At 44.9% G+C, this 13,823-nt stretch overlaps 1 protein-coding gene across 4 annotated transcripts in view; it reads left to right on the forward strand.

Moving 5' to 3' along the window:
• Positions 1-13,823, forward strand: part of TMTC4 (transmembrane O-mannosyltransferase targeting cadherins 4) — a 51,952-nt gene that overhangs the window by 11,179 nt on the left and 26,950 nt on the right. For 2 of the 4 annotated variants that reach the window (XM_079972634.1, XM_079972635.1), the window contains exons 3-5: positions 5,736-5,851; positions 8,156-8,372; positions 10,998-11,085. In XM_079972634.1, coding sequence (XP_079828760.1) covers positions 5,736-5,851; positions 8,156-8,372; positions 10,998-11,085 — 421 coding nt within the window. Of the gene's footprint in view, positions 1-5,735; positions 5,852-6,829; positions 7,013-8,155; positions 8,373-10,997; positions 11,086-13,823 lie in introns of those variants that run through there. The other 2 variants (XM_079972637.1, XM_079972636.1) reach the window with 2 other exon arrangements.

Here is a 13,823-nt window from a genome sequence, read left to right on the forward strand (position 1 = left end):
GACGGGGTGAGCTCCCGTTGCTCGGTCCCTGCTCCTGCCAACCTAGCAGTTCGAAAGCACGTCAAAGTGCAAGTAGATAAATAGGTACCGCTCCGGCGGGAAGGTAAACGGCGTTTCCGTGCGCTGCTCTGGTTCACCAGAAGCGGCTTAGTCATGCTGGCCACATGATCCGGAAGATGTATGCCGGATCCCTCGGCCAATAAAGCGAGATGAGCGCTGCAACCCCAGAGTCGGTCATGACTGGACCTAATGGTCAGGGGTCCCTTTACCTTTACCTTTTACACGGAAGAAGACTCTGGGTCTTCACATTCCTCTTTAAACTAAACAGCATTTCTCTCACCCATATTAGAGCAACTTCTTTTGTGGAAAATGTAGGATTGGTTGGCTGCCAGCTTGCAAGGGAAGGAGCTGAGGTAGAACAAATGTTCACTTTATTCAACATCGTAACATATTTGATTCACTTTCGCTGGGAGCTCCAACAGCTAAAACCATTTTGTAGATCTATCGATTACGGCTAAGCCAGCATTGGATACCACACTGTGATCCTTTTGTGAACTTCCTGGGCTCTTTTCTCCCCTTTATGGCTCCAATGAAAGATCCTCTTCCAGTTGGCACCATGCCTACCCTGGCATGGAGCAGTCTGTTATTGGATTTTACTGGTGTTCAAGAATCTTCTCCAGATGCTTTCTTACCATTGTAAGCAGCTCTGTGCTTTGCAAAAAGAAAAAAGAAATGAAAGAAAACCTGTGTACTGCAGTGATCTGCCTTCTGTGTGTTTAGGAAGGTAAACATTTGAACAAGTAAAGCTTTCGAGGCAGAATGCATCTCCGTTACAAGCATTCATTAGAACAATGGTTCTTGCATAAAATGTTACACCCAGCGAAGCAAAGCTATTTAAAATCAAATGTTTTCAGAGCTGCCAGAGGAGAATGCACCTGACTTTTCAAATCAATGTATGCTGCTTAGAGTTGAGAGGGAAGCGGAATCAATATTTTCTCCCCGCCTCCCCCTTTCCTTACTACAGCCCTATAATAAAAGTCTATTTTTCAAAAGAAGCTTCCTTCATATTCCTAGCCTCCTGCGAAGGCCGTTGTGACTTGTTTGCTTTTAGTTAGGGCTGATTCACACAACTGTTCCCAGGGAATATGTTCCAACTGTTGCGATTATATATAAAAAATTGTCAGCCCAGATTGAATGAGGAGGTGATGAAGCTGTCATCTCAGTGGTTCACAGTGGACCATATACCAATTTACTACATCACTGCAAAGGCTTCTAACAATCTGATCTGGGGCATACCCACCCAGAAGCAAGTACAGTGGCAGCTACAGTCCATGAATGGTGGCTGGGCTTGTTTTCTTGGATCCCCCCCCCCCAATGTAAAATCCAATTCCACTGCAACAATTAGAAGAAGGATTCAGCAAATGTATTACAGACACAGCAACTAAGAAATGTAAGCAAGCCCTAGACAACTTTCCCACAGCCTCCCACCCACTTTTGTCCTGTGCCAAACAAGCAAGCTCCATATTGTTCCATGTCGTGGGGTTGGCTTGCGAGGGTGAAAAATGGTCTGGGCTGTCACGTGTGCTGCAAAGTGTTCTACTTTTAAAGCCCTGCTTTCCTACCTCCTCTTCCTTCGGTTAGTGCTTGGCTAAGCGGCAAAGCATCTCTTCCAGCCTCCCAGTACAGCTGTTGTGGCTCATGCACAGGCTGCAGAGAAGTATACCCCATTTTCATGGCCCTCTCCTGCACCCACCCTCCTGGTGCTCTAGAATGCCTGTTTCTAAGATGTTCTGCCCTGGGGCCTCCTCCTACCACCAGAGCAGGATTTGTCCCCTCAGGCTTACACCACTAGGGTGTAAGTCTCATTGTATACAGTGGGACTTACTTTGGAATAAACACACATAGTATTGTGCTGTCAGGAGTGGGTTCCAGCCCATGAACGCTTACATTACAATTAATGTTGTCAGTCTTTTAAGCTAATACAGGACTTTGGGAGAGTTCGCTCTTATTTAGGTACTGTGTAAAGAGGGTGGATTCAAATAGGCTGATTTGGGGACTGCATTTGCTGACTTAGCTCCATTGACATCTGTGCAGCTCAGTGGAGTGTTATTAGCCTAGGTGGTCATTGGCTCATTTGTCCAGGGCAAATCCTTCCTCCATTTCATAGAATCATAGAATTGCTGAGTTATTTAAACAAATAAAAGATGCAGTGCTAGCTGCCAAGAGGCTAGAATTTAATTTCCAAGTGTTTTTGAACCTTCTGTTTGCTTTGCTTTATTTTTTATTTGCTGAAGTTTTTTTTTAAGGCTGTGGATCTAAGCTGCGCAAATTATTTCTCTGTTATAATACTTGAGGCACCGTGTATGATTTTTTTTTATTATTTGCATTCTGTTTTGTGAATGTAATGAGGCTGCCTGCAGTTTTCCATCATGGCTAAAATTTCTATTAGGGAGAACAAATATATTGATTTACTCCTACTCTTGCAGAGGAATTTGGTGGGAAGAAAGAACCCTTAAAGCTACAATGCTGTGTACATTTACCTCTCAAGAAACCCTGTTGAACAGAGTGGGACGTTCTTTTGAGCAAATATGCATAGGATCAAGCTGTATAACTACTCAGTCCCAGGCTTTGTGAAATATAGGAAGTGTGGCCCCCAATAAATTTATTTCACTGTTTATAATATTTAAGTCAGGGATGGGGAACTTGTGACCTTCCAGATGGATGTGGTTGGACTCCAATTCCCATCAGCCCTAGGCAGCATGGCCACTGGCCAAGGATGATGTGAACTGTAGCTCAACAACATCTGGAGGGCCATAGGTTCCCCACCTCTGATCTAAGGTATAAGATTTGCAATGGATTTGTGGTGGGGAATTTTTGTGTGTACACTTCCTACTGTGAGGGTGATGCTTGGGCACAACAAATGATGGGTACCTAATTACCCCATGGTAGCTACTGACTAGGGACGCAGGTGGCGCTGTGGGTTAAACCACAGAGCCTAGGACTTGCTGATCAGAAGGTCGGCGGTTTGAATCCCCGCGACGGGGTGAGCTCCCATTGCTCGTTCCCTGCTCCTGCCAACCTAGCAGTTCGAAAGCACGTCAAAGTGCAAGTAGATAAATACATACCACTCCAGCGGGAAGGTAAACGGCATTTCTGTGCACTGCTCTGGTTCTCCAGAAGCAGCTTAGTCATGCTGGCCACATGACCTGGAAGCTGTACGCTGGCTCCCTTGGCCAATAAAGCGAGATGAGTGCCGCAACCCCAGAGTTGGCCACGACTGGACCTAATGGTCAGGGGTTCCTTTACCGTTACCTTTACCTAGCTACTGACTAGTCAAGCACAGGCTGCATAGTAGATGACAGGCTGGATCTCATTCTTTCCCTAGAATGAGCTGTGAGCTGTTGACCTGTGGGGAAACCTAAAGGCGTCTAGCAAAATATTTTGTTGCTAATTGCAAAATCTTGTGCTGGGCTTCTTTGCTTCAGCAAGGGGCAGTTCTGATGGTGCCTGAGCCAAGGCTCGGACTTTACTCTCATTTCCCAAGTCCTGCAGGTGGGAGCAATGCAGGGAGGCTGTCGCCTGCTGGAGTGAATGCAGAATTTGGAGGGGTGGCAGGACTCTGTCCACCAGCTGGCCTTTCCAGCTCCACCAACCCTGAAAGCATCTTAGCTGAAATTGTGATGCAGTTTCAGGTGCTTCCATCTGCCCAGTTCATGATGCCTCCTTCCTCATGCGCAGTCTCCCAGTGTTGGTGGAATTTCAGGCAGCCCAAGCAAATCCCAACATCGATTTATTTTTAGCCCTATAACTCTTCCTCCAAGCAGCACAGAGTGACATTGTATTCTCACAAGCATGTGAGTGAAGGTTCAATAGAAATCTAGTTTTTATAGAAATCTGCAGAGGGAACTGCAAGCATTGCTGTTCTCGCAGTGTGATTTCACATGACCACAGTAGTGGATGAAATCTTGGATTGCCTGGGGTTGCCTGTACAGTGGTACCTCGGGTTAAGTACTTAATTCGTTCTGGAGCTCCGTACTTAACCTGAAAGTATTCTTAACCTGAAGCACCACTTTAACTAATGGGGCCTCCTGCTGCTGCCGTGCTGCCGGAGCATGATTTCTGTTCTCATCCTGAAGCAAAGTTCTTAACCTGAAGCATATGTAACCCAAGGTACCACTGTATTGCTTCTCCCACCAGTGTCTACAGGGGCCATTCTAGCATGGAAAGAAACGAAGTGATCACACTGGCTCTGTATAATGTGTACCACGGGAGCAGTTTTTCAGTGGCCACCATGTTGCTGCGGTGACTGGGTGCATTTACCCAAGGCCACCCAATGAAATTTGTATCCAAAACAATATCTGGGATACTGAGATCTATATGCCTGACACCATAGTCAGCACACAGCATAGGCTCTTGTCTGCATCTGGTCTACAGATGGCCAGGATATCAGTGCAGGTGGAAGATCCCCAAGCATGTGGGCTGCGGGGTTGTGATCTGCTGAGTTAGCACATCTGAACTCAGAAAGAGCCATGCACAGATGCACTCCTGAAAACATTGTTGTGCACATTCTCAACAGCCATCTCCGTTTCTAATTTTCATCCTCAGTCTTGGCAACAAATGCCCTCCCTTCCATCATGATGGTGCATAAGGATTTTTTCCCTTGTGCCCCATCAATTTTTCTTATTCATGAGTGTGCCACAATTGGGCTGACCTATAAGTTTTGATGTGTCAGAAATAAAATGAAGAATGATAGTTTAGTAGTGTTGTGTGAAAATTAAGAAAGCATCTCAGCAGGGTATTCAAATAGCAGTTGATCACTACTTGCCATCTGTAGTGTTTGCATTGTGCTTTCTGTCGTGGTTTGCTGGTGACGAGAATGGAGGATATGGAGTTGTGCAGCACACGGCCCTGATATTCAAGACAAAGCACAAAGTAAAAATGGCACTGAATCAAGAACTGTAGGCTAACTTCCAGTATATGATGCATTGTAATGCTCAAGACAGCTATCCGCTCATTAAAGTTGGCTTAATGTTATGAATTCCGTTTAATAGGTTGGCTGGGTTATAATAAACATAATACAAAACACTGGCCACTTTTTTGAGATGGAAATGGTGTGCTGTAACCTTTTCTCCATGGTAAGCATGGAGCATAAGAGCTTAAATGCTGCTGTGGTTTACTAGTCAGAATGATAGTTAGAACGATAAAATGGAACAATTTCCATTTATCTCTATGCTTTAGAAAAGTGTTTCTCATACTTGGCCCTCCAGCTGTTTTTGGACTACAATTCTCATCATCTCTGACCACTGGCCTTGCTAGCTAGGGATGATGGGAGTTGTCGTCCAAAAACAGCGGGAAGACCAAAGTTTGGGAAATGCTGCTTTAAACTGTAAACATTCTTCCAAAGGACAATAACTTCTTTAAAAATAATATCTCTGGCATGATAGAGTGGTTCTAGGAAATCCAGGTTCAACCCCCACCCCTCTATCAATGAATCTCAGTAGATGGCCTTGTGGCAGTCACCATTTCTTAGTCTTTCCTACCTCATTGGGTTGGTTTGAGGGCAAAATGAATGGGTAGGCAAGGAACCTTGTAAGTTGCTTTGAGTTCCTTGAGGGGAAATGTGGCATGCCAATGTAGTAGACAAATCTCTGGGTTTATTCAATGCAGAACTGTTCTTGGTTTACCTCTGTTAAAGATTAAGATTTTGACAATGTTATAAACTTGTGTCGTTTCAGGACCTCAGGGCAGAAACCCCACTTGGTGAACTGTGGCATCATGACTTTTGGGGGAGCAAACTCAGTAGCAATACCAGCCATAAATCTTATCGACCACTTACTGTATTAACTTTCAGGTGAGATGCTGTCAGGCTCCACTTAAGACATTTAAATGGGTGGGGGCATTAAAAGGAAGTACAGTGGTGCCTTGCAAGATGAAATTAATCCGTTCCGTGAGGCTCTTCGTATAGCGGTTTTTTCGTCTTGCGAAGCAAGCCCATTGACAATTTAGCGGATTAGCGCTATTAGCAGTTTAGCGGCTTTTAGCGGATCAGCTGATAAGCGGCTTATCAGCGGATCAGCTGATAAGCGGCTTAGCGGCTTAGGAAAAGGGGGGGGGAAACCCGCAGGAACTCGCAAGACATTTTGTCTTGCGAAGCAAGCCCATAGGGAAATTCGTTTTGCGAAGCGCCTCCAAAACGAAAAACCCTTTCGTCTAGCAGGTTTTCCGTCTTGCGAGGCGTTCGTCTTGTGGGGCACCACTGTAGAATGTACTGAGATACTACCTTTAACATGGAGGAAAGTTTCATTTGTGCTCTTATGTGCTGCTACTCTACCCATGAAGCCAGCTTCCTGTAACCAAACTCTTATAACTGTTTAGGATCACAACATGTGTAGCAGTCCCAAATCTTTCGCAAAGAAAATATCCTGCCATGCTTTTTCTTCCTGGTAGGGACAGGAGGAGTATCACATAGACGTCAAAGGTCACTTCTTGGTTACAGAGGACCATGGAGGTGCATCAAGCTAATTCTTAACAACCAAACGTCACACATCTCGACACACCCACACGTCACCATGCATATTTTCCAATATTTTTAATGAAGGGGTTTTTTTAATTGACACAACTTTGTAGGTCCTCTGAAAATGTATAACCACTTAAGTGAAATGGGAAGTCATATGATGAGAGTGTGATGATTGAGGAAAAATACTTGCCATCACACATAATATAATAAATGATATGTTGTGCTGAAGAAGCAAACTCTAGTGAGTGGTTTTCAAACACAACACCCTTACTGCTTTGGCACACTTTTTCTACTCTTCTTTCCTTTAGCGTATAACTTTCTTTATGAATGAATGGCAGAATGCCCTGGAGGTGGGGAGAGAAAAAGCAGGAATCGTGGCCGGCAGAACTGCATACACTTTTTGCACAGGCCCATCTATTATTCCAGTCTCCTGTGTCAACAGATGGAAGACCAGCACAGAAAAACCCCAAAGCATGTGTCTCTGACAGGGAGCAGGTGTGTTGCAAAGGTGTATCCAATTCTCCTTCTCTTCCCCACCTCCTAAAAAAATAAAAAAGCATCACGCAGACACCTTACTTTATCCCTCTCTGACTCAATCTTGCATATGAAACACAGCACTGAGCATCTGGAGTTGCTGATGGGAAAGAGTGGAAAACTGGATTTATAAATGTATTTTCTAAGGGGCACCTTAGCCAGGAAAATCTGTGTGCCATTGAAAGGAGAGTCCCTGTTTGCACTAGTGTATTCAATCTTTTCCTCCTCTCGCCCACAGTCTTCTTATGAAGGAGTACTTAATCGCTGGGAACATTGAAAGCTGCCTTATAGCAAAGACATCTCCCTACTATTCACACATTGCTCTAGCACTGGAAGAAGTTCTGGAACTGCAGGTGGTATTCAACTAAGTTTTACTTGGGAGTAGACCTATTGAAATTAACATACCTAACTTCCTCATTAATTTCAGTGGGTCTCCTCTGGAGTAAAACATAGTTGAATACCACCCTGTGACCTTGAAAGCTCTGGCTCAAAACCAGCGCTCCTTTTGAGATATTGCAGAGAAGGGAAAAATGAGTGCATTAAAAAAAAAGGAGGAGTTGAGCAAGAGGGAAAGAAAATGAACTGAAAAGGAATGACTGAATGGAGAAGAGCACATTTAGGAGGGGAAAGGAGTTGGCTTCCTATCCTCCTCAGCAACATGTTCTTGTCGCTGGGCCCAATGTTAAGGTGCCTACCTGTGTGTGCCCCTCTTCCAGAAGCAGAGCCAAATGATGGCTTCCCAGCAGGTGCTTCACTGCCGCTTACAGGGAGAGGTGGGCAAGGCAACAGGAAAGTCAGCAGAATGCAGGTGCACCAGCAGAACCAATCCAGTGCTCTCACTGGTGTGCCAACTTTTGCCTTCCCCCTCTCTCCCGGTAAGCAACGATGACTCCCTTGCCTTGTGGCTCCACCCCAATGTAAGAGCTGCTCCTGCTCTCTTCATAATTTGTTTCCACTGTGCATCGATAGTAAGTAGTTTGACACTGCTGTCTTTATGAATACATCCAGATTTATTCAGAATTTATTTTTTTAAAAGTATTTGTGCATTTTAATCCATTCATTTGTCGTAATTTCTAACATCGATGTTTTCCCCCCCTTGTGTAGGATTAATTACCTTTTAGCTGGAGGCTTCTACCCATTGGGCTTTCATGTCGTCAATATAATACTCCATTGTGCTATCTCTGTCTTAATTGTTGATGTCTTCTCAATATTATTGGGTGGGCTGCAGTACACCAGTAAAGGAAGACGGCTAAACTTTGTCCCCAAATCATCCCTGCTCGCGGCTTTGCTGTTTGCTGTACATCCAGTGCACACTGAATGTGTAAGTACTTCACGATTTAAGTATTAAAAGCTCAAACACCCAGAGTCCATTAACAATATTTAATCTTCCTTATCCTTTCAAATAAATGTATTAAGCAGTCCATAAGTGTGGGGTGGGTGTGAATGTATACACACACACACACACACACACACACACACAAATTGTGTACATTTGCATGTGCTTTGTATTGATGCAACCGTGCTTTTTTTGTTCTTTTGGGGTTTGTTTGTTTGTTGCACATGACTAATCCTAACTTGTGCTAGGAGAAGCCAGTGCTAGGATTTCTGCTAGTGCAGTGGAACTCTCCCCCCCCCCCATGTCCCTGTGCACCCTCCCTAGATCTGCTCCAGAGAGCTGGGAGAACCCTCATAGCAGCATGTGGGGGAATGAGAGGGGAGATAGTTCTCTCTTATGTTTTGTGGGTCTGGTTTTTAGTTTTGTTTTTTAGATTCATATTTATATATCTCTTGCTCTTACATGGAGTTCCCAGTAGTCTCCCATCTCCCCCCATTTAAGCACCTGCTTAGTTTCAGTAAGGTTATAGCAGGGATTGCCAATGTGATGTCCTCCAGATTTTGCTGGACTACATCTCCCTACATCTATGACCATTGGTCATGTTGGCTGGAGTGAGAATGAATTGGAATCTAACAACGTCTTAATTGCATCACATTGACTCCCCCTGGATTTTTGAATCTGGTCTTCAGACTACTCACTGGATACCTGTTCTTTTAATAGTTAACTTTGCTGCTACTTCATAAGTTCATGCACCTCACTTTTCACATTGTAAGGTAAAGGTAAAGGTACCCCTGCCCGTACGGGCCAGTCTTGACAGACTCTGGGGTTGTGCGCCCATCTCACTTAAGAGGCCAGGGGCCAGCGCTGTCCGGAGACACTTCCGGGTCACGTGGCCAGCGTGACATCGCTGCTCTGGCGAGCCAGAGTCGCACACGGAAACGCCGTTTACCTTCCCGCTGGTAAGCGGTCCCTATTTATCTACTTGCACCCGGAGGTGCTTTCGAACTGCTAGGTTGGCAGGCGCTGGGACCGAGCAGCGGGAGCGCACCCCGCCGCAGGGATTCGAACCGCCGACCTTTCGATCGGCAAGCCCTAGGCACTGAGGCTTTAACCCACAGCGCCACCTGCGTCCCACTTTCACATTGTAGGTCTTTGCTAAATGAAAGTGAATTTCTGTTGAGAATTCTTAATTTTGCAGAAGCTGATAGGTTGGGGTTTTTTTTTAACACCTGATGCATTTAATGGCAGCTATCGTGGTACAATAATATCAGAGTGTAAAAACATGCAAAATCTGGAGATGATGAAAAGCAAGTTGCTTTTGAAATAGCAACTGTATTGATTTTCCACATAAATGACATATTTTGACAAATTATTATTAGAATCTGTTTCCAGTGGAGTAGTCTAGTTTCTTTTGTGCTGGTGGATATAAATGGAAGGAATCTTAAGACTTTTCATATATAAAATGGTTGTAGAAAGACTTGTTCTTCATAGTGTTTTCACTTCTCAGCAAGTCATAGGTATATTTGGCTTGGGCTAAGGAGATATTGCTCCAAAATACCCATTCACTAAAGAATGGGTTGAAGCTGTAGAAACCATTTTTGTGAGGTTTTATTTTTCTTGCAAAAGCTGTTGCTTTGGAGGGCACAAAAAATTCCACAAGACCCCCTTCTTTCCAGTATTTAGCACATTCCCCTGCATCCTTGTCTACAGCCACTGTCTCCTGCCCCCCCCCCCCTTTGTCAAGCCTCTCTTTGTCCCTATGGTGAGTGTTGGGATATGGATCTTAGTAGGCCACTTAGGAGAGAGGAGAAGGCTCAGGTGTCCAATGGCAGTGTAGAGAGGATTTGGGCTCAGAGAGGGAATGCCGTACAGCCCAAAGGAGAATCCACTTCTTCTTTGAGCCCACTTCTTTCTACCTGCTCCCTGGAGATAAAAGGATGATAGCTATCCTTTTATCCAAAGGTGACTGTTGAAAGAGTTTTGTAGACTCTTGTTTAGACTGAGCACAGTCAGCCAGCACAGTTGACTTCTTTGTTCCACCAGCAGTATATGCAGGGACTAGCATGAAAACATTAGCCTTGAGAAGGGACCTGTGCCATTGATTGATGAAGCCGGTTTTGAACATATTTGAACAAGGATGAGGGGGATTGTTTTGACCTCCCTGGTATTTTCCTGCCAGAGTAGGGGGGTTCCGTAAGTGCCGTCTCCTATCTTACATGCCCCCATTCAAACTCACATATCTAGAATTTGCGTAGTGTGTAAACGTCTTATCCAAGGGCTCTTTATACGTGCAGGAACTCTTTATTTTGACTTCCAGCATGGGAAAGGGCTACCACTTAATGAGAGTGGGTTCAACCCAGCTAAAGTTAACTGCTCTTAAAGGCTCATTGATTCCAACAAGAGCTGATGAAGCCTTTGGTTAATTCTCTCATATTGAGATCAAGGGGACTTCAACATGCTTCACTTGGGCTGTATTGTGGCCACTGTTCACAAATCCCTGGTGGCGTTGATGCAACGGTTTTTTAAAAAAGCAATTAGCCTTCCACACTACTTCACTTGAGGGGAAACTTCTGTTTTGGTAATTAAATCCCTTTTCTTCTCTTTTTCAAGATCGCTGGGATTGTTGGCAGAGCAGACCTACTGTGCGCCCTGTTCTTTTTATTGTCTTTCCTTGGCTACTGCAAGGCGTTTAGAGAAAGTAAGTACTTGAACACACACCATCGGTTTCTGAGCAGATCAGTCTGTTAGAGCACCACCAAAACAATGAAAATTAGTATCTAATTAATATATGGTGCTGAGAGATCAAAGTGCTCCCAGTTTGTGTCATTAGTCCCCCATCTCTCTAATGTTGCGTGTAGGAAGTAGTGTATGAATTAAGTGCTTGCACGTATATCTGCCCATGACCTTTTCTGTAACTGGAAGAATCATTGGAATTGGAGGGGGAAAGGGTATATAGTGCACATATATGTGAAATTTATGGACTATTCACATGTGTTTTTAATTTCATTTTGTTGCCAGCCTCCTTAGGGACCTCTGTGTGGGTTGAAACACAGGACAGAATTTTAATGAATATTTTTGATGGCCTAAGTGCATGATGGCCAGCATCCTAAAAAGAGCCCTGCTAGATGAGATCAAAGACCCATCCAGTCCAGCAGACTCTTTCCTACAGGGATGAACCAGATGCCTCAGGGGAAGCCTCCTAGCAGGATATTTTTGTTTTCCAACAGCTGATAATCAGAGTCATGTTGCTGCTGATCCTAGAGGAAGTGTGCAGCCATAATGATTATGGTCACTGTTACCCTTAAAGGTAAAGGTAAAGGTACCCCTGCCCGTACGGGCCAGTCTTGACAGACTCTGGGGTTGTGTGCCCATCTCACTTAAGAGGCCAGGGGCCAGCGCTGTCCGGAGACACTTCCGGGTCACGTGGCCAGCATGACATCACTGCTCTGGCGAGCCAGAGCCGCATACGGAAACGCCGTTTACCTTCCCGCTGGTAAGCGGTCCCTATTTATCTACTTGCACCCGGAGGTGCTTTCGAACTGCTAGGTTGGCAGGCGCTGGGACCGAGCAGCGGGAGCGCACCCTGCCGCAGGGATTCGAACCGCCGACCTTTCGATCGGCAAGTCCTAGGCGCTGAGGCTTTAATCCACAGCGCCACCTGCGCCCCCCACTGTTACCCTTATACTTCATGAATTGGTCAGCTTATAAGTAAGATACATGTGTGTGTAGCTCTCTATGCAAGTCCTACTTCACATAAAATACTTCTACATATATGAAGCAGCCTTAAAGAGATGTGATATATGGTTAGAAGAATTATGAATGAGAAGAAACCTTTCCAGATGATACACACTTGACTGAAAAACATGGAGGCTAGTAATAGACTGTAGCCTTATGAGGCTTTGCCCTCGGGTGGGAAAAATATTGCGCCTGGGAAAGGGAAGTGGGAGTCAACAGACACTCAAGGAATAGTTTCGGAGAAAAGGCTTTTATTTCTAACATCCATGAACTGGTAGAAGGAGCAAGTGTGATAAGTCACAAAAAGCATGCACAAAATTCACAGTCATGTGCACAAGTATATATACCCCTTTCCAGTTCCCTCCTCCTTTCTCCTCCCTCAGGAGTCCTCTGAGCATGAACAGAAAGCTGTCTTGGGACTATTGGGACTCTTGGCACCCTTCCCAGGAAAGGGGTTTCAGAGTGTTCAGATATGTTTCAATCTCTTGTTCTGGCATGGCTCCTGGACAGAAAGTAAGTTGCAATGTGGTTCTTTAGCAAGGCCAGAAGGCATCAGAAAGGCTGAGAAACAATGGACTGTGTTCCCTACCTTTGTTGCAATCTTTTTAGTTACAGCAAACGGATGCTTAGCTAATGCCTTTTAGCTGCTGAGAAAAATGATTTTGAAAAGCTCTGAGAAGCTTTGAGCCTGCTTTGGTGGGGGGTGACTTTGGGCCTAGGTGAGGTCACCTGTCCACACCTTCCTTCAGTACCAGGATGGAAAGAGGATTGTGTCAGGATTATGGTCCGTGCTTTTTCTCTGGGGGCACTCAAGGGTATGCAGTACTGGCACCTCCCCAGCAAATGTTAAAGGTGTAGCACTTAATGTAACAACTTCATTGTGAGTACCAGCACCCTTTTTCTTAGAAAAAAGCACTGATTGCGTTCCAGGCATCGTGCCTAAAGCCAAAATCATATATAGTCAAAACAAAGTCATTTTTTCCCAGGATCCCATCCTGCCCCCTTTCCAGCCTATTTTTATTTTTTGCCATGCGTGTAAAGCTGAATGTGCACAAGTTAAAAGCACATTAAGTTGTAAAATTTCCTGGTTGAAGACTAGGAGACAGTCTCAAACCTGAGCTCTCTAACACCATACAGCCCCATAGGGAAAGGCCTTTTCCTTTCTACCTGCCTCTCCTCAGTGAATACTTGTGAGGTGAGGAGAATCTCAGGCCCGTGGACCTCTCCCCAGACCAAACCTCTCTCCAGCCCTGCTCCAGGCAACTCCCCTGTGTACTTTAGCCTGAATGGAATGTGTCATTGAACTGTGATAATGCTTCCTGCCCGAATAAAGGATGGAGATATTTGTGTGGTGTATATCTAGAATCCTCTTAACTTTTGTATCGCTGGAATGTAACCTACTGTAACAAAGTCCATTGCTTTGCCTTCTTTCTCCCCTGGTTCGCAACTACCACTGGCATGTGGCCCCCAGATGTTTTCCTATAAGGCAATGTGGCCCTCAGTTTCCCCTCCCAGGGATACACTGCAACATTTTATGCCAAGTCACATTTTTGTTTATGTATGGTCACTGCTTCATCAATTCATATGATTTGTGTCAGATACTGGGTAGTGCTATGGTACAAATCAAGAGCCGTCTCTGCTCTTACACATTAACCTTTGGAATCAAAGCTGCCTATTAATTGCTAGAGGGAGAACCCAGGC

Source organism: Podarcis cretensis, assembly GCF_951804945.1.
Source record: "Podarcis cretensis genome assembly, chromosome: 4".
NCBI lineage: Eukaryota > Metazoa > Chordata > Lepidosauria > Squamata > Lacertidae > Podarcis > Podarcis cretensis.